The 22,282-nt window shown below is 42.8% G+C and overlaps 1 protein-coding gene across 1 annotated transcript in view; it reads left to right on the forward strand.

Annotated features, from left to right (window-relative positions):
- The window catches only part of TDRD10 (tudor domain containing 10), a 112,113-nt gene that overhangs the window by 23,099 nt on the left and 66,732 nt on the right, over positions 1–22,282 (forward strand). Inside the window, exons 3-5 of the mRNA XM_063439302.1 lie at positions 4,504–4,574; positions 5,005–5,161; positions 5,602–5,638. Of these exons, the coding sequence (XP_063295372.1) occupies positions 4,504–4,574; positions 5,005–5,161; positions 5,602–5,638 (265 nt within the window). The remainder of the gene's footprint in view (positions 1–4,503; positions 4,575–5,004; positions 5,162–5,601; positions 5,639–22,282) is intronic.

Consider the following 22,282-nt stretch of genomic DNA (forward strand, 5'->3'; position numbering starts at 1 on the left):
GGTGTTCACTTCGGGGTTCGGATCCTGCTAAAGCCTCAGTCCCGGAAGTTCTTTCTTTTTTGCAAGATGGGTTTGAAGCCGGCCTAGGGGTATCTACGCTCAAAGGCCAGATTTTAGCTCTTAGTCACTTCCTGGTTCGTGACATTTCCTCAAACATGCTTGTACGAAGGTTTATTAAGTCCATACGGTTGAAGAGGCCTCCCAAGCTGGTTCCTTTTCCTACCTGGGATTTGTCTCTGGTTCTTCAAGCCCTTTGTGAACCACCGTTTGAACCGTTACTTTAAGTCCCCTTCAAGACGGCCTTCCTGGTGGCTATCACCTCCGCTAGTAGAATAGGTGAGATCCGAGCTCTATCTTCTTCTCCGGAGTTCACCATATTTCATCAAGAAAAAGTGGTACTGCATCCCAGGCCTTCTTTTTTGCCCAAGGTTATATCAAGTGCTGCGATTAACCAGCCTATTATTCTGCCGGCCTTTTGTCAATCACCTACATCAGATCTGGAAAGAAAGTGGCATCTCCTGGATGTTAGGAGATCCCTGAAGATCTACCTTCGGAAGTCTCAGGGGTTTAGATCCTCATATCATCTTTGTCTACTTTCAAGGCAAATATAAGGGTTGTGCTGTCTCCGGACCCTCGTTAGCTAGATGGCTGACAAATACCATCAGGTTGGCCTATCACTCCAAAGGGATTCTGTAAAGGAGCTCCGTGTACTCCGACCGAGTACCCTCCGTTGATGGATGCTCCTAGCGCTTACAGAGGACTCCAAGCACTGCAGACGACACCACAACCACCGCAGGCACCACAACCGCCGTAGCTTAACTGGAGCCTCGCCGTCTTCCTTCCACCCTGGATCGGATTCTGTCCTCCAGGACAGTGTGGAGAAGACCTCTCCTCCAGGAGAGCGTATCCGAAACAGGCTCTTAAAAGAGCTAAGTGATTAAGCTCAGGGGAATATGCAGAGCATAGCAATCCCCAGTGTGATATAGCAGTTCCCTCCAATAACGAGACGAGGCTACGTATTGAGGGTCAGAAGAGGTCTGAGGTCTGGAACACCCAGCCTGCTTTTTATTACAGTTGTGCACATACAGGACACACCCAGGGGGAGGCATAAAACAACCAATCAAGTAACAGTACAACCCACACATCCCCTCCCCTCAGATAAGCAATTAACATAATTATTACATACAGTAAAAATACAGTTTCCACACATACTCTGTAACTTTAAAACCATACATCACATTCACATAAAAAATACATATCCACAATCAATCCATTCAGGGGAACAACATATTAAAAAATGGCATGAATCAGACCAGGGGTTCAAAAGTTAGTAAAGTATCTTTTAAAACCCCTGTCAGCATGGCTTTCCAGTTTAGACCGGTTTTACAGAGTCTTCTCTCCTGGAGACACAATGGAGAAGTAATCCAATTACCTCCCAGTACAGAGACAGACTCCATTGAGCACATGGGGAAACAAAGACAGTAAAACACTTTAAAATACATAGTCCCCTTTTACACATAACACACAGACATTTCACATATCCCCAGATAGCTGGGATCTGAGCGCACAAAACTACCGAATAGCGCGCAGATCCTATTCACACAGTTCAATTGCCATGGAGCTAAAGTCTTTCGCATAGTCTTTCATTATATGAATAGGCTCCATGGCATAGCTATCTGGGGTATCACCGCTCACGCAGGGCAAGTACCGAATGGCCCCACTGTATTTAAAGGGCCAGAATGAGTGATATGCACTCTGTTAGGGCCGAATACTGTTTTTAAAGGGCCAAATCTTCCAGGGCCATAGTCGCAGGGGAGGAGGCAGGCAAGCAGGCCTCTCCAGGACAAAGTGGCGAAGGGCACTTTGTCACAGATTCCTCTTAGATTCCCATTAAAGGCTCATTCCACTAGGGCTATGGCGACCTCCTGGGCTGAAAGAGCAGCAGCATCACCTGAAGACATCTGCAAAGCGGCTACTTGGTCTTTATTACATACCTTTATCAAGCATTATAGGCTGGACATATTCTCATCATCTGAGGCTGCTTTTGGGCATAAGGTGCTGCAAGCTGTGGCCTGCTGAGTCCCCACCCTTTATTTTTGTTGCAGGGATCTTGCTATATCTCACTTGTGAGTACTGCCACTATACGAAGGGAAAAACAGTAATTTTACTTACCGTAAATTCCTTTTTTCTTTGTGTAGTGGCAGTACTGGCTTTCCCTCTGCTTTGATGTGGATTAAATGAATTTGCATTACTCTGTCTCAGTTTGGTTCTTTTTTATTACTGGTGGGTGTTCAGGGCTTACAGGTTTTATGGAGGCAGCAGGCGGAGCACAGCTATAAATCTCAAAGAAGGGGGAGCTTCTTGTCCAAGACCGGAAGGAACATCCCACTTGTGAGAGCTGCCACTATACTAAGAAAAAAGGAATTTACGGTAAGTAAACTTACTGTTTTTACCACAAAGTTTGACATAAACAGGTGAAAAAATGCCATCACGTTAAGGCACAATATACACCATATGAGATACACTGTAGTGTCTACTTTAACAAATGGTAGGTCCTTGAGGGATAAATTCAACAGTCAAACTGCTACAATGCCCCAATTGAGACTTGCACCCATCATATTCATCTATCAAAATTATCACTGTGAAAACTGAAATGGTCAGGTCTCTTTTATGGCCCTGTAACTTCACAGGATAGTGGCAAAGGCATAGATTGGGGGGTATCGTTTTACTCAGTAGATATGGCTGAACACAATATGGGGTTTTCTACTGCAGTAGTATACATCAGCTTTATGAAATACACAATAAAAAAACCTTGTTTTATGTGTGTATGTTAGAAATCTGAAAAAAAACAACACAATTTTACTACACTATTTAGCAGAGATTGGCAGCGAAATGGCTACGTAAAAAGTGTCAGAATACCCTTAAGTAAATAGCCTGTGATGTGTGCTTTAAATAAATATATACTTTTGTGTGACAATTTTGCTTTTTGTGATAGTTATTAAGCTTACTAGACAAACATACCAAATTCTAAAATATCTCCACATTAAAATTTTATTTCTCCTTGTATTTTGTGACCTGTAACTTTAAAAATAAGATTAAATCCTAGACCTATTATGTACTCTGAAAATCATAACTAATTGAATATTTTTGAATTACTTTACTTAAGCTGCACTTATTATACACGTTGTTATTATTGCCTAAACTGTGGATTTTTTTTTTTTTTTTATAATAAATAAGAATTTATATGTTTGTCACATCAGATTAAAGCCATTTTTGTCCTTTAAAAAAATGGTATATAACATGTGTTGGTGCTATAAATTAGAAAAATGCAAACTGAGGTTGAACACAAACAGCAAAAATTGCTTGTGTCCTTTTAAACAATCAAGTCCAGTTTTTAAAGCTGTGTCCTTAAGGGGTTAAAGGAACAACCCATGCATCATACCTCTCCCCAAATATAGGTACTTAAACAGTTTGCAAATTGTTTGATGTCATTTGTGGGGTCTGCCAGACATCAATCCCTTCCTGTATAGAGTGCCAGAATCTCCTACATACAATGAGGGCAAGCTCATTGACTGAGAGTTTGCAGACAGCGTCCGGCTCTTATAGAGGAGGTGACTGTGCCTGGCAGACACTAGCTAAGTTGTTAAACCACTAGCAAACAGTTTTTCTACTTGCGTGAATGGGGGGCTCATGGCTCCGTATTGTTCCTTAAATAATGAGATGCATAAATATTACAAACATTTGTACAGTTATAATGGCCACATTACAAAAACAAAAATAGAAGTATCTGAATTTGCATTTTTCTATAATTGTATAGATGGGAGGTGAATGTTCTCGTCTATAACATTTAGTTTTTCTTTCATATAGAAAAATTGCTTCTTTTTCAACTAAACAATTTTTATAAAGGTGTTTTAAAAAAATGTGTATACTGTGTAATGTGTAATGTGGGAGTGAACAGACTACAATCTGTAATGTGTACAACAAGGGTGCCCTAAAAGTAGATCCCCGGATGTTGTGGAACTACAGCCATTCTAAAGGCATGCAAAGCATCATGGTACTTGTAGTTTTCCAACATCTGGAGACCTAACTTTTGGACACCCCTGGTGTATAAAATTATCATTACAGCTGAACTTATATGTAAATACGCATGCTCAGGGAAACGATTAACCAAATCAAGTTGCAAAGACTATTTCTACTCTTATGACTTGCCTGTCATTAGCTGGGAATATATTTCAGGACTGTCTTTACCATATCTTGCCGGTATCAGACAGGCACTGACTTGCATTATGAATTGGCACCTATACTGTGGAATAAATTGTCCTAACTGTGAGAAGTGATTTATGACTCCTATTACACATTAGTTTCCTCATTGTGGACCCATAAGTTTAAAATTCTCAACAGACAGCTGGAGAGAGTCATTTCACTGTATAGGAGTTTTGTTGAAATGAGTTTGTAGCATTTTAACATGCATAAATTTTATTTATTTTTCTTCTTTATCTTAAGGAAGAATTATTATTGCTCTTCAACGATTATGATCCTATACATGTGAAAAAGTATCGGCGTGATCAGAAATGGTAACGCATTTTAACTTGTATTCTGTCTAGTGCGTACTTACTATTATATAATTGTTGCACAGATCCATATAAATGATATTGGGTTAATTTATATTGTTACATGTTGCTCTTATGCTCAGAAAACAGTTGATTGAATGTATTTGTTGCTTATTATATGTTCACTGATCAGTGAATAGGCAAAAATAGAAAGCTTAGGACAAAATGGCCAGGTTGAAAAATACATAGTGGTGGATAATATTTCTTGCAATATTTTGTCCTGCATTGTGTTCTCGTTTCACTGTCTAGCAATTAGTTTATTAAACATTGTTTTGCTACATGTGGAGCAGCTTCCATTCACTGCCATCTAGTGGTTTTATCCTAAATTGCAGAGAAATTGCAAAGGTCCCTTTTGCGCCTCAATCACACTGGTTTTGCTTGATGTTTATTGCAGCTTTGCCTTTGTCCAGCTTTCTACTTCGGATGGTGTCTTGCAAGTGATCCAAAAGCTAGACAAGACTATGTTCAAGGGCCGCTTGTTAATTGTGCGTGGATATGACCAAGAATTTAACAAATGCCCTGATTTTACCAAGACCGCTAGAACAAATCAGGTAATTAATAAATTGATCTCAAAACTTAGGCCAGAGTAGTAGTTATGAAAAAGTCTCACATTCAGGAAAATGGCCAGACGGGGGAAGAGCTCTGTCATGTAATGACAAGAATAAAACAGATTGGGCAGACATTTAGGAAAAGAAAAGCTTACTAAGGAGACACAAAAAAACATAAATATATGGGGAAATTCTTAAATGGCAGACTGGAACAACCAAATAAACGTACAGTAAAACATTTATAAATGGCAGACAGGCCAACATAAATATGAACTGGAATGGCCGGAGCAGTGTCTTATAATATGTTCGTTTTTTTTTTTCCTGTGAGAATAACTGCAAGGGACTGCTTCATTTAACTAGGCAATCCAGTCATTATAATGTTTATATATTTAGTTATGGTTTAGAGGAGGTATTAAAGGGTATTTTTTTCTTTGTACTTGCAGGACTGTGAGTCTGCGTCTGCAATCTGTAAAAATAAAGGTACAATAGTGCACATAAGCATGTTCTTTGTATTGCATTTTCTTACATTCATAGTACAAGAAAGTGTGTAATATAGATATGATACCAAACATTTCCAATACTTTAAGATCCTTCTGAATTTTGTAACACTGTATTGTTGTATTTCTACAGGTTTTTTTATTTTTTATTTTTTTTTAAATTCTTTATTTTTATTTGTGCATGAAGTAACCATAAGCGTGCAGAGCCACGACAGCTGCTGCAAGCATTTTCATAGCATTTCAAAGTGTGGCAGTTTAAACAGCACTTTTTTATTTTTTTTATTTTTATAACATGAAAATAACAGGCTAGAAGACATTAGTAGTTTATATTAAACATGCTAGGCTAGTTATGCATATGACCAATTTAGTTTCATTTAGTACAGGGATAGGCAACCTTCGGCTCTGCAGATGTTTTGGACTACACCTCCCATGATGCTTTGCCAGCATTATGTGTGTAAGAGCATTATGGGGGATGTAGTCCACAACATCTGGAGAGCCGAAGGTTGCCTATCCCTGGTTTAGTACATGAGCATTTTATAGTTTGGGTCAGGTTATTAACTAGATGTTGGTGAGTACCGTGATGGTCTGCTTTGAATTTAGGCATCAATAATTTGCGTGTGGTATATGACTGTGCTGGAGTTGTATATATTGTATGCATATAAGGAGTGTGTCATCCAGTCGGTTGGTTAAGTGTGCCCGTGTAGTGTAAGTCGTGGGGTTAACCCCTGAGCTGCCTCAGTGTGTGGTGTGTAGTCACATGAAGGTAGGCATTCAGAAAAAACACTATCTTGGGGCTTACAGTGTGACATATTGCTGCTCTAAAGGTAAGGGAGAGTTTAGGGCACTAGTCTTTAACGAAAAAGACAGTAAGCTCTGCTCGATGGTCCTAGTTCTAAATGGCCTCTGTCTTCCTCTGCAGCTGTCACTTGCGGGTCTGCTGTCTTTTCAGCCAATTCCCTGGGTTGGCAGGTCTACTGGGCAGGTTCGAGAGTTTGTGAGATTGTCGGTGGGAAGTGCCGCAGGGAGGCAGGTTTTGCATGGGTGAGACAAGCTGCTTTGCGGCGGTGGGTTACACCTCCTGTCTGTCTGTTCCCTTGTCTGCTCCACGTTGCCGCGTTCTCATGTGCCCATTGTGATCCAGTAGATTCCGTCTGGGGGATGGCAGGTAACTCCATCAGGCCTGTGTTTATGTTGATGGTCCTTACTCCTCCACTTGAGTGGCCGGTGCGCCTTGGGTATCACTCAACTCCTCCGTAGCTCATGTGGTAGTGTGTAGGCTTTTCGGCGGTTCAAGCTTGGTGAGCATCAGGGAGCATGAAGTGAGTCCAGTAGCGGGTTTGCTGTTCCTGGTTTCTCTGCATGCAGGCTCGGTTTACTCTCGAGCTTCCAGAATGCTGTAAACAGCCTGTCGATTCGGACCTAGAGTGGCTCCAGTAGGCCTTGTGCGGTATAGGCCTGCATGGTGTCCGCTATCTTGTTTGCGGTTTTGGGCCTTCCCAGGGCTGCCGTTTGTCTCTGTGGGTCAGGCGGTGGAGGGCTTGGTGGGCGGCTTGAGGTGGGCGCTTATAGGGCTCTCAGACACATTCTGTACTCAAGCTTCAGCCTGAAGATTGGGAGTGTTTGTTCCAAGCTGGTCAAAGGAGCCTGTTGTACCTCCTAGCTGCTCGCAGACCGCGTGATCGCCCCCATCTTTGGTGAATCTCTTGACGCTCCGATAGGTTCCTCTGTTGTCTTTGCAATATCTGTGAGTACTCCCAGTGGTGGACCGGGATCACCCCCACCGGTCCTGGGAGGGGGGGGGGGGGGGGGGCGCGGCATTTGTAGCAATCTGCTCCCGGGTCGCTGCAGGCTGGGAGCTCTGCCGCCACTCCCGGCCGCATGCCTGTGCGGGTATAGCCTGCTGTCTGTCGTCCAGTCATGGGCCACATCACCGGTTTACCGTGTGGACTGAGTGCAAGTGCATTGTTTGGGGTCAATATGTGCATTGTCTCGTGGTTTGGAGGTGCCTTTTTAGCCAGTCTAGCAATGATCAGTAGGGATATTCAGTTAGGCACGTCTTCCCTCCATGACAGCCAGGCTCCGCCCCTTTCTACAGTTATTTTTATAGGCCACGTGTGTCTGTTTCATGTATAAGTGGTCATCTTCTCAACATCTCAATTAAAGAGAATGTCTAAAATATTTGTGAACTTAATACACATTTAGACGTTTTGCTTCTGCTTAAAAAAATTGAATACTTTGAGATATGTTATTGCTATTTGATTACTTATTGATTGGGTACACACCAGAACCACTACAATGGAATGCCAGATTGCCTTTGTTTATGGTCAACTTTTACAAATGTGGATTTAATAATGTAAAGCACTATGGAATCTGTTGGCACTATATAAATGGCGTTAATAATAATAATATAAAGGGAGTTAAAAGAACTATGCAAAATTTACACCCTACATGTAAATTTACACTCCAACTCCGCTTATATCTGCATGCATTGAAACACCCGCCCTATCCCTCACAAAAATAGTGCAGTGTTCACAAAAAGTTGGAGACTTCCCAGATCATCTAAAAGAAGCTGTGGTAAAACCACTCATAAGTAAACCTTTATTAGATTCAGACTGCATGGATAATTACAGACCGGTATCCAACCTTCCATTTCTGGGGAAAATAATTAAAAAGGAGTGGCAACTCAACTGATCTACCAAGCTTGAACATCTTTGATCCTTTCCAGTCAGGTGTCAGATGCCGCCACAGCACTAAAACAGCGCTAGTCCGAGTGCTAGATGATCTCCTTATGGCGGGAGACAAAGGTGATGACACCATCCTAATCCTCTTGGATCTCTCGGCTGCATTTGACACCATTGACCATAGGATTTTAATAGTGAGCTTGCACCACATCTGTGGTCTAGGAGGCGCAGTCCTTAACTGGTTAAAAATTTCCTCGCTGGTAGATCACAGAGAGTAACATCAGGATCAAGCTCATCGGCACCAACAGAACTGGCCTTCGGAGTTCCACAAGGAACTCCTGTGCTATTTGCAATTCACAGTTGCAAGAAAAAGTACATGAACCCTTTGGAATGATATGGATTTCTGCACAAATTGGTCATAAAATGTGATCTGATCATCATCTAAGTCACAACAATAGACAATCACAGTCTGCGTAACCCCTTAGTGACCAGGCCATTTTTCAATTTTATTACCGTTAAGGACCAGGGCTCTTTTTACATTTCTGCAGTGGTTGTGTTTAGATGTAATTTGCCTCTTACACATTTACTGTACCCATACATATTATATACCATTTTTCTCGCTATTATATGTTTATTCTAAAGATACCATTATTTTCATCATATCATATAATTTACTAGAATAAAAAAAGTAAAATATGATTAAAAAAAACTAAAAAAAACACAGCTGGCCATCATGTACCCATGTCCCAGTTGGAACATGTCTGAAGCCGGCCAATGTAATTCACCTCCGTCAAACTGTATGTTTTTGAAAAGTACACACCCTAGGGCATTTCACATGGTGGCATTTCAACACTTTACATGCACTAATTCTACCACCAGTCTCTGTCAAACGTTTTTGTGGTGTTATTTTTCACTCTCACGTTCTACTTTGTGCATAGATTCTAAGCTCCTGTTAGGTGTTACTGCCAAAGGACACCCCAATATGTACTCGGCATCATCTCCCGAGTACAGCGATAACACTCATGCATACGTTTGTCGGGTTCACTGGGGGGTGCAAAGCAAAATGTCTGATATGCGTTTTTCAAATTTTACATATCTTGTTTGCCTATCTTCCTTTTGGGGGCCTTATCAGATATCCCAATGTATTTTCTTGCCATGAGCGTGCATATATTTGAAAAGTTTACACCCCACAGTAGTTGAAGAACGTGTGTGGAGATAACTGTTCAATCCTCAATTTTACACACGCACACCGCTTTTTGACTGTGATTTAGGAGAGCCCGTTGTTGGTTATTGCAAGAAAACACCCCGGGTTGTTTTCTGCGAGGCCTCCTAAGGACACCCATGCCCCCCATGCATAGGTCTGCCAGGATTTTGGGAAGGTACGCTTACAATTGTATGACTTGCCATTTGAGTTGAAATTGAGAGTATGTCTTCTGATAGGCCTATCTTTAGCTTGGGGCTTATCACATACCCCAGTTTTATATATCGCCACAAAAGGGTACATATTTGAAACGTAGACACCCCGAGGTATTGCATGTGGAGTGCTTTGATGCAACTTTTTTTTAGCCAGACAAAAGATAAAAAAAGTTGAACGTGTGTGGAGGTAACTGTTCAATCCTCAATTTTACACACGCACACCGCTTTTTGACTGTGATTTAGGAGAGCCCGTTGTTGGTTATTGCAAGAAAACACCCCGGGTTGTTTTCTGCGAGGCCTCCTAAGGACACCCATGCCCCCCATGCACGGGGTAAATGTAACAACTCCCCCCCCCCCCCCCCCCCCCCCCCCCCCCCAAAAAAAAAGACACCAAAAAAAAAAAAACTGAACGGCAAATGTTAAAAAATAAATTAAAAATGTGCCAGCGTGTGGTATCGTTTGAAGCAGTCGCCAATGCAGAGTCCAGGCTGCCCAGGGCAATCAGGACAGTAATATACACTGTCTTTTCTCTGCCCCCTCTTAGAACAGACCCTGCATCTTTTTGGGGGATTCTGCTTTGCCGCAATAGGGGGAATTTTAAAAATAAAATGTGTAGCCCCAACTCTGCTCTCTCCCATCACCGCCCGGGGAGCAGGTGCATCACGGTACAAAATCCCCGAAATGATCTGGAGCTGAAACTGTAAAAATCTCAGGTGCGTCCCGGGGTTTGCTTTTTTTGAACAACAGGAAAGTGTTGTGGGTTGCAATCTGCATTAGGTAGATTGCAACCTTTTTGTACCAGGCCCTTGTCTTTCGTATAACTAGGTAGGGCTGCTGCAGCTGATCTGCCAGATCAACCCCACCCATATGACGGTTATAGGCCTTGATGCACACTGGCTTCCTCGTTCTCTCAGCTCTGCCACGTACAGGGACCTCCACAGTCCCCTCAGTGTGGATGGTGGTAAGAAGGTACACATCCTTCTTGTCTCTGTACTTAACTGCCAACAGCTCCTCTTGGCGCAGAGCTGAGGTCTCCCCCCTTCGTAGCCGGGTGCGTGCAAGTTGTCCTGGGAAACCTGTGCTGTTCTTTTTAATTGTGCCGCAAGCTACTGTATCAAAACAGTACAGTAGCTTGAACAAAGGGACACTTGTATAAAAATAGTCAGTATACAAGTGGTACCCTTTGTTCATCAGGGGGAATATCAGGTCCCAGACAATCTTGCCACTGGTTCCCATATGTTCTGGGCAACCTGGAGGGTCAAGGTGGCTATCCTTTCCCTCGTACACCCGGAAGGCCTCTGTATAGCCAGTCTCGCTATCACAGAGCTTATACATCTTTACACCATACCTAGAGCGCTTGGAAGAAACATACTGCTTGAATCCCAGCCTTCCCTTATACTTCATCAGGGATTCATCCACGCATATATTCCTTCCAGGTGTATAAGCCTCTGCAAACCTGGCAGCAAAGTGGGTAATCAGGGGGCGGATTTTATACAGCCTGTCAAACTGGGGATGCTCCCTAGGGGGACACAGGCTGTTGTCGCTGAAGTGCATGAAATGCAGAATCATTTCATACCTCTTCCTCGACATACATTGGGAGTAAATGGGGGTAGAGCAGATGGGGCTACTGCTCCAGTAGGAGCGGATGGAGGGCTTCTTTATGATGCCCATCAGCATAGTCAATGCCCAGAATCTTTTAAATTGGGGGCCCATTGCTGCTTTGCCAAAAAAGAGTCCGTATTTGTAGCTCGGAATTGATGGGCATATAAATTAGTTTGGGCGACAATGTTCCCCAATACATCATCGCCCAGAAACACCTCCATAAACTGCTGAGGGCTAAATCCTGTGACATCCAAATTAATGCCAGGATTTGCAGTAAAGGTTGGGATGTCTGGCCTCTGGCGATGAGGCACTACCCACTCCTCAGCAGTTCTGCCAGCTGGAGCAGCACGTCTCCTTCTGGCAGGGGGACTAGCAGGCACAGATACAACATCACCAGATACATCACTAGCAGTAGACACTGTATCTAGTGATGATGTATCTGAGCACCTGGCAGGGTCAAAATCAGGGTCAGAGTCTGACATAGACGCGTCAGACTCTAGCGCAAGGGTGGCATATGACTGCTCAGCGCGGGTTGGCTTCCGTGACCCATGTGCCATGATCACAAACACTTTACTTAGTGACCTGTCACAAAAATAAATAAATAACCCCTGAACAGACAGCAAAATAAGTGATGCTGTGCAAGAGCCTGTGATCTGTATAGTGATCACTGGCAGGACAGGGGTTAATCGTTCTGAAAAAAGCTTTTGGGTCTCAAGATTTTACGAATCCCTACCTATAAATACCTAAATCTCTCTAGCTAAACAACAGATCTCTCTCCCTCTCTCACTAAAACACAAGTGAAGAGAGGGAGGCAGATCCACACTAATCAGAGAAATGGGGAACACACTTGGGGTGAAATTGCTAATGGGGCAAGCTGTGATTGGATGACCCCAGCCTGCCCCTTATGATGCGGCATGCTAGGGACGCCCCCAGAAGCCCCATGATTCACTGCCTTTAGAAAAAAGGGGGGGGGGGGGGGGGAGTTAATATTGATCATTTTATTTATTTTATATATATATATATATATATATATATATATATATATTTTTTTTTTTTTATATATATATATTATTATATATGCACGGAGTGCCAGGACCGCTCAAGGCACTCATCACATGCAGAGCATCACTGCTATACTATCAGAGCTTCCAGAGCTCAAAATAGGTGCAGACGTACCAGGTACGTCCAAGGTCATTATGGACTGTTTTCTGCCAGACGTACCTGATACGTCCGCAGTCGGGAAGGGGTTAAACTAATAACATACAAAGCATGAAATTTTGCCATGTTTTTATTGAACACACCATGTAAACATCCACAGTGCAGGTGGAACAAGTATGTGAACCCTTGGATTTAATAACTGGTTGAACCTCCTTTGGCAGCAATAACTTCAACCAAACATTTCCTGTAGTTGCAGATCAGATGTGCACAACGGTCAGGAGTAATTCTTGACCATTCCTCTTTACAGAACTGTTTCAGTTCAGCAATATTCTTGGGATGTCTGGTGTGAATCGCTTTCTTGAGGTCATGCAACAGCATCTCAATCGGGTTGAGGTCAGGACTCTGACTGGGCCACTTCAGAAGGCGTATTTTCTTCTGTTTAAGCCATTCTGTTGTTGATTTACTTCTATGCTTTGGGTCATTGTCCTGTTGCAACACCCATCTTCTGTTGAGCTTCAGCTGGTAGACAGATGGCCTTAAGTTATCCTGCAAAATGTCTTGATAAACTTGGGAATTCATTTTTCCTTCGATGATAGCAATCCGTCCAGGCCCTGATGCAGCAAAGCAGCCCCAAACCATGATGCCCCCACCACCATACTTCACAGTTGGGATGAGGTTTTGATGTTGGTGTGCTGTGCCTTTTTTTCGCCACACATAGTGTTGTGTGTTTCTTCCAAACAACTCAACTTTGGTTTAATCTGTCCACAGAATATTTTGCCAGTACTGCTGTGGAACATCCAGGTGCTCTTGTGCAAACTGTAAACGTGCAGCAATGTTTTGTTTGGACAGCAGTGGCTTCCTCTGTGGTATCCTCCCATGAAATCCATTCTTGTTTAGTGTTTTACATATTGTAGATTCGCTAACAGGGATGTTAGCATTTGCCAGTGACTTTTGTAAATCTTTAGCTGACACTGTAGGATTCTTCTTCACCTCATTGAGCAGTCTGCGCTGTGCTCTTGCAGTCATCTTTACAGGATGGCCACTCTTAGGGAGAGTAGCAGCAGTGCTGAACTTTCTCCATTTATTGACCATTTGTCTTACCGTGGACTGATGAACAGCAAGCCTTTGGAGATACTTTTATAACCCTTTCCAGCTTTATGCAAGTCAACAATTCTTAATCGTAGATCTTCTGAGAGCTCTTTTGTTCAAGGCATCATTCACATCAGGCAATGCTTTTTGTGAAAAGCAAACCCAGAACTGGTGTGTTTTTTTTTTTTTAATAGGGCAGGGCAGCTGTAACCAACACCTCCAATCTCATCGGACTCCAGTTGACTGACATCTCACTCCAATTACCGTATTTATCGGCGTATAACACGCACCGGCGTATAACACGCACCTCATTTTAAGAAGGAAATTTCAGGAAATTTCCCCCCCCCTCCCATAGTGTTCCCCCCCCCCTTTCCATAGTATTCTCCACCCCCTCCCATAGTATTCTCCACCCCCTCCCATAGTGTTCCCCCCCCTCATCCCATAGTGTCCCCCCCCCCTTCCATAGTATTCTCTCTCCCCCCCCCCCCCATAGTATTCAGGGAGAAAAAGTGCGTGTTATACGCCGATAAATACGGTAGCTCTTGGAGATGTCATTCGTCTATGGGGTTCACATACTTTTCCCACCTGCACTGTGAATGTTTACATGGTGTGTTCAATAAAAACATGGCAACATTTCATTCTTGGTGTGTTACTAGTTTAAGCAGACTGTGATTGTCTATTGTTGTGACTTAGATGATGATCAGATCACATTTTATGACCAATTTGTGCAGAAATCCATATCATTCCAAAGGGTTCACATACTTTTTCTTGCAACTGTACTTGATACCACTGGGGGACATCATTAGGCGACCGCGCGTAAAGTATCATTGTTGCCCTAATGACACCGCTCTACTCCTCATTTGCTCCAGATACCACAGACCCAACATGCCGCATCAACAGTTGTTTAGCAGACCTCATAGAACAGATTAATGCTAATTGGCTTAAAGTGTACCCGGAAAAAGTTACTCTTGGTGAGTGGACCCTGGGCAACAAAAATATCCCATGATCACCCAACTGGCTTGAAGGCTCTGAACTTATAAGTTCATCAAAGGTACGAAACCTCGGAGTGCTGATTGACTCTGGACTATCATTTAAACAGCATATTTTCCCCGTAATAAAATCTGCCTACTTTTATCTAAAAAACATAGCCAGGTTACTACACTTAATTCCACCGGATGATATGCCAACATTAATCCGTACATTTGTGTTCTCTAGGCTAGATTACTGCAATGTAGAAAAAGAACTCAATCACCTTCAGACTGTACAAAATGCAGCAGCCAGACTACTGACCAATCAAACTGGGTCCGGCCACATAACACCGGTTTTCCACTCCCTGCATTGGCTTCCAATTAAATAACTAACCTATTTTAATATTGGCATTCTAACTTTCAAGGCCCACAGCTCCTGACACCCTACATTTCATCCCATTCACTTCGGTCAGCCAGCAAATCCTTCCTGTTAGTGCCAAGAATAAAGGCAGACTCAGGTTCCAGGGCATTCAGCCACGTCCCATACCTTCTGGAACTCTTTACCGTGCTCAATCAGAGAGGCACCGTCCTTACAGACTTAAAAAAAAAAAAAAAGCTAAAGACCCACTTCTTTCATCAGGCATTCAGTCCGCTCAGCTAACCTTCAGAAACTCCTAACTTTTATGTCTTTATGTTTGTATACTTGTAAAGTGCTTTGAGTCTCACAGGGAGAAAAGTGATATAAAAAATCGCAAATTATTATTATATTCTTTTACTGAATTTTCTTTTCAGTTTCCCATATTCATATGTATTAAGGCCGTTTGGCCTGTATTTGTGGGAGGGGCTTAAATTAATTCACTCCCCTATATAAGGGACACCCCTTACCTGACTGATATCGCTTGAGGTCAGCATCAGAATGATTTCCACTTCCGGGTCATCCAGACGCCATTTTACCTGATTATTCCATGAGGTTTTCTAAGCTGAGCTGTGTCAGGAATCCAGCCACAGGCTTTTCCGGCCTACCACCTTTTTTCTAAAATCAATCGCCGTGGATGGTGTCCAAGTGACTCACAAACCGTAAGTCGACCCGTTACGCCAGGCATCAGTCCCACGGCACCATGCACGGGTCAGGTCCTCACTTTACGGCTGCATTTTGTCCAAGTCTGTTCTAAAACCATTGCATGTTCATGCATATCATTCGTTTAAACTCACTTGTTTATATCTGACACTGGCTCATTTCGAGCATTAGCATACTCCCGAACGGAAACCCTTTCTGTTTCAATTGCCTAAACATACTAGGCAATTCTGTGCGTGCATTTTGAATCTCACTGCTCGTTTCGTTTTTTGTTTCCCTGACATACCAGGCTCATGTTTCGTGCAATTTTCTATCAAACGGGAACTAGTTCATGCATTTACTATTGTACTACACACACGTTTCGTGCGTTTACAACCCACGAACAGAACTTTGGTTTGTTACAATGACTGTTATTAAGCTATTATGTTCACATATTGTATATTGTCAAACGGGCATAGCTCACGAACAATGTTTCACATAAACCACACTGACCCCTACAGGTCACTCTCAAAATCTCACGTTAACCTTGCCTTTGGATTAAAGGGCATTTCTGATCCCTACTGGTCAACAGCAAAACTGTCTTCACGTCATATACAATTTACCAGCCAATATAAATTACACATAAGATTGTTATAAACATAACCATAAACCATAAATTAAACTCCAGCACGGGCTCAACTTCAGGTTTAATTCACAATCATTTACATTTCACATCAAGACCAACAGTGGTTCTATCAACACTGCCACCTACAGGTCTGTCAAGTACATTGACAATTTTCATGGGGTTTTACAAACACCAAAACACTGACCCCTATAGGTCAACAGACAAACAACATTTCACATACCAATCAGTATCCAACTACACTGCCACCTATAGGGCACTCGGCAGATCTCCATTGCACTTGCATTTTGCAACATGTTCACTGACCCCTACCATTCAATAAGACATACAACAATTCACATAGCAAGTAGTATATCAACATCTGGTATAAATACATAGATTATTACACAGTAGCAGACGCATCTGTATATACGTAACTGGTAATATAGTTCACATAAATTTTTTATAGCACGCTGCTCACACAACAGACTTTCCCCTAGCAAGGGGACATACAACATACAAGGTGGGAACAGATCACTTTTTCACTTGTACATATGGCACTTAATGGGTTAAGATTGATACATATTTAACCAGTATGGCTACGATGTTTAATATTTACACATCACGGCACTTTACTTTTCACATATACTGTACGTATTAAGATAAGCTTGGTCTATGCCATATTTCCTTATGCCATACGGTTTTATCCATTCAGGTTGCAGGTACTACTAAAAATACGGATTGTCAGGTTCAATACCATACTACCAGGTAGAAGAAAAAGGAGAGATGGAAGCTAAAAGGGAAACACTCATAAGTGGGGTTAACCTACAATAAACTACCAAAATAGTGACAGACAAAGAGAAACTTTGAGTGCCCTGAGAAAAATAATTCAAAATTAACTTTTATTGATAAATGGTAAAAAGTAACTGAGTACTGAGTATACTTGAGTATTCTAGTAACTGAGTTCTAAGTGTACACGGGTGATCAGTAACAGTGCAAAATAGTCTGATAACAATGTTACTGACTAAATGCACGGTGCACAAAAAGGTCCACATAGAATAGCAATTAAAAATGAACTTATATTGATAAAAATAATAAATTAATAACTGAGTGCTGAATGTACTAAGATTATCAGCATCGGTAAGAGATAGTCTGATAGCAGTATATTAGCTGGGTGCGTGGAACGCCAAATATATGTATCAGCATATATAGACGAGGTGAAAGATGTATGGGTATCAAATTCTTATCACCGCATCTCTAAGGCAGCGCAGTGTCGCAGTCATAACACATGTGAATATTCGTGACTGTGTAATGGTATAATGCTAGATATATGTTCCGCTACTGATATAACACAATGCAAGTGGAACAAAAATAATCTCTACATATAGTTTTAAAGTAAATATAAAACTCAGAGGACCTGTTCAAAAGTTTTCAGAGTACCTCTGGTAAATATTAGTTGCAACAGAACAATGTTAGCTGATCATACAGATACATTAGGAGCCGTGGTAGCTCAAAATAGAGCACTAAATCTGTTAGAAACAGAGGGAACCGGCTAAAGAAAGGCTAGATAACGGTAGTGAGTATACAAATGATACCGCTGCCGGTCAGAAGATCGTGACCGTTAGTCTAATGAGATAAAGGAAGGGAACCTAGCCCTATCAGTCTGCTCCAGTACTAACAGAGATACTGCTCGGGATTCATGAAGGAGTATGGTAATATCGATCAGAAGACCACACTAAAAGTTGTTTCTGCGAATCTCCGATGACCCCTGACGCGCGCGTTTCGCCCACAACTCATCAGAGGGGTACATACACCTGCTCACGTAGTTATCCACCTCTTAACTTCCCTGGAATAGTACTAGCGTACTGGCAATTAGGGTTCTAGGGCCCAATAGGTATTACCCCCTTTTTTTCTCTGCATTACGCTTCGGTTAGTGGTCCCGCGAGGCCAACACCCCGCCTCATACTCTGAGGCATACACCCCTCGGGCCACTCGTGAGCTAGCCGCCTCGCATTGTATCTTAGAGAGGGTCTCACCTGTCACTCCACTTCCTATTTTCTGGTTACTATCACAGAGAGGCCAACATCCTGCCACAACGTTCGGTGGCCACACAAAATCCCCTCACGACAAGCATAGATAGAGCCTCGCAAGCCACTTGGCAACTAGCAGGGCCTCACCAGTCACCAAAAAACACCAAGCCTAATAGTTTCGCCTTAAGGCTTAGCTAGCAAGCCAGTACAAGACCCCTGGGTACAAATAATTGCAATCTTTATTGTTATTTAAGTATTTCTCAAAAAGATGGTGAAGAATCACCTCTTCCTAGCACCCCGGGTAGAATTGATACCTTCAAGCAGAGGAGATGTTGCTAGTCCAGCAGCAATCAGATCCTGGACGATCCCACAAATTACCACCGACCTAAGGAGGCGACAAATCCCCTACCCTGCCACAGCAAGGAAAGAAGTTATTCAAACTCCTCCATACATCAACGGACAACACGGAGGCAGGGGAAGGCCCAGCAACACCAACTCAGGTGACACCCAGGCCACGCTAGCCTCATTCATAAACTCATGAGCCAAAAAATTTACGACAGACTGGCAATCTCGAGTCGGTCACCACAGCCCTCAAAAGGCTGGGCCTCACGCTACTGTACAACCAGCACCAACCGAAACTCTGTTACCTGGTACAATCAATTCTTATGACACACAAGACGTTAACCCTGCAGTATGATCCCAGCACATTGGGGAAACAAGGCATATATGTATGATGATGTATCTGTGATGGTCAGATCCAGGGATTCCAGGTAAATCGGAAACTGACCATCCTTTGGTTGAGTTGGCATTTGGAATATGTAGAGATGTTTATTTGTGCAGGTACCCATACAGAAGGGATTTTTTCCCAAACAAACGGACGAGCACTCTCAGGCTCCAGGTACCAGCACCTCTGAACTACCAGAGACAATTGATATGAGTAGTTGCATTGCATATAGACTGTTGCATATATGTTCAAATGGTTCAGGGCACATGACAAACCATGTTTCTCAATACAACTTACAAATAACGTACTCACCATCTGTACACACCAATGCATTTTCAACACTACTGACTTATCACCCTTCCAGACTTGTAGTAGATTTACTAAAGCTCTGGAGCTTCAAAGGGCTCCCATACAGGTATCATAAATACACCTTCAAGGAATATAGCATGCCCTCACTTACACAACAGAACCATCCGCTGTAAACACACCCATAGCCAAGATTCGCAGAGGGGTTTTTACTTGGGGTTTCCAATCTCCACCATTTACAGCATGGCAACAAACACATTGGTATTGTCACAAGGAAATCTTCCCTTAAACAAAGACTAACCATAGACTTATTGGCACCACACACCTACGCTACCCCAAGTCTCAACTCCCTCTTACCCTCCGAGGAGTTTCCTTACTATACAACACCATTGATCTACCTTTACAGCTATCACTCATGCATGGGTTGAAGCTTGGTTAAGTAAGACCAATATCATCAACGCAGTAAACTGCTACCATCTACCCTACACACTGGCACTTACATGCCATAAAATGGTCAATCCTTTCCCCGCTCAACTTTCGGGCTACAGATTAGCCTACTATCGATAATCGCAGATACTCTGTGCTGGTTATGATAACATATCCAGAGGCCTTACAGTCATACACTATCTAGAATACTTCTTGTTGATCAAAAATAACATATTTTTCACTAGAAGCCTCACGGCAGCTTACTCTGGTTGACCACTTGGGTGTCCCAGTACCCCATAAGAAACAGAAGGCCCAGACACTATCATTACATTACTGGGCAGACGACTTGAGTCGGAATCCATACACGCAAGTTACCACAAGACAAATAGGGAACATTCTCAGCTACATCAATAACTACCTCCTGCTTAGTACTTACAACCGCAAGGAACTACAATCCCCACCAGGTTCCTTAATTTTGCCATGCCAATCATACCACAAGACCACGCTTTCACATCCAGAGTACTTCCCCTATTTTCCACACTTCCAACACGACGATCAGAGGTTGTCCATAGACACCCCAGCAACAGCAGACCTGCACATGGGGGGGGGATTTATTAACCACTTGGCATGGTAAAAGCATGTTCCTTCCAGGATTGTCTGACACTTTTCTAACCAGATGGTCAGACGCGGCGTCTACCACGGGTTTGGCAGCGATCTACCGGGAACGATTGCTTTGGAGCTGTTGGTCATGGCATCCGGGTTTGGAAATGTTTCCACCACATCAGCCCCTTTGGGGGATCTACCCCATTGTAGCAGCTGCTGTGGCATGGGGTAAATCATGGTCAGGGTCATCAATCCATTGTTACTCAGACAACTAAGCACATGTCATATCATCAACAAACGCCACTCATCATCCATAAGGTCATGATATTTCTGGGGAACTCCCTTGGTTGACCACTTATCACATTTTTTTTACTTTCATGTACCAGGCGGGGGTAAACATCCCTGCCGACAATTGTCTCATTTATATTACAGGCATGTTCATCATACGCTTCCTACAGCTGCCCATACAGTCTCGGCCACTCTTTCGTTCCAGAGACAAAATCATGGATTAGACATACTCATGCAGCATAGCATGCACTATCCCACCTAGCACTTTCGTCCCATACTTGTAGAATGCATAACACAGCTTTTCACCTAGCTTAAAGAATCTCATTGGAACACGACATAGCTCAACCTGTGTCATAATATTTCTCCTAGGTTTTGCTTCTTTTTGCCACCTTAAACTATCTCACACACCATTAATTAGATATTTTACAGGCATTCAACAACACAGGATAACCTGTGGCCAAAACTACCATAACTTCATGCTATCATACCAGACAAAAATATACTCAGAGGTTTTCAGGTATCCATTCCCCCACGTTCCTCTCAGAGATTACCAATAGCCATCCAACTTTTCCATCCTTATTGGACCTATTAGATCTACAACCATTCAATTATACTACCAAGTCGGCCATTACAAGCCATGCACACTGCCTTCTATGCCTCTCAGGCCAGAGAATCCACTACCATCACCACCACTCAGACAGATCATTGTCTTCAACGATCCCACGTACGTAAACACATATATCATTACCGATTGGCTCTACCACATTCCGAAACAAGCACCAACAGTAGAGATAACATACTATCCTACCCACAACAAATGGTGTCCACTTGCGGTCCTAGATTCCTACCTTCAAAATCCTTCCAGGAATTAAATACTGTAATGCATTTAAGGAAATGTCTGGTTAATTTGTATATATTTGTTGACTGTATTAAATCTTTGATAATTCATTTTTGCCCTCTTTATTTACAGGCCCACCGTATCGTCGGTCTCGGCACACCACAACCGACTTGCTCCCTTTATACTATCCTACGCTTATGCTGGATCCTTACTCCATATATGGCTATTTACACAAGTATTAACGCCGTTTGGCCTGTATTTGTGGGAGGGGCTTAAATTAATTCACTCCCCTATGTAAGGTACACCCCTTACCTGACTCATATCGCTTGAGGTCAGCATCAGAATGACCCCCCTACGCACTCCTCATTTCAACACTTTCTCTTTTCTTTCCATTTACTTTACTTTCTTACTCCTTGGTGGGCCCTCTTTATTTACAGGCCTACCGTATCGTCGGTCTCGGCACACCACAACCGACGTGCTCCTTTTATACTATCCTACGCTTATGCTGGATCCTTACTCCATATACGGCTATTTGCCCCTTACACAAATACATTTATACTTGGTGACGGCTATGGGAAATTGGCCCAATTTATGGAGAATCCAGTGGTCTCACTGGGGCCTCTGTAGACTTCAATGCTGTACTCTCATCATGGATGCATGAAAGTTCAGCAATGATGTCAGCTGCACCAGGTGCTGAGGAGGACCCGACGTGAGAAGATGGTGCCTGTGAGGGACAGGTTAAGGTAAGTAGCTTTGCTTCCCCTCTCCCTGACTCTCAGGGCAATGCTACTGTGGGGGATCTTTGCAAATACTGCAACGTCC

Source organism: Pelobates fuscus, chromosome 13 (assembly GCF_036172605.1).
Source record: "Pelobates fuscus isolate aPelFus1 chromosome 13, aPelFus1.pri, whole genome shotgun sequence".
Lineage (NCBI taxonomy): Eukaryota > Metazoa > Chordata > Amphibia > Anura > Pelobatidae > Pelobates > Pelobates fuscus.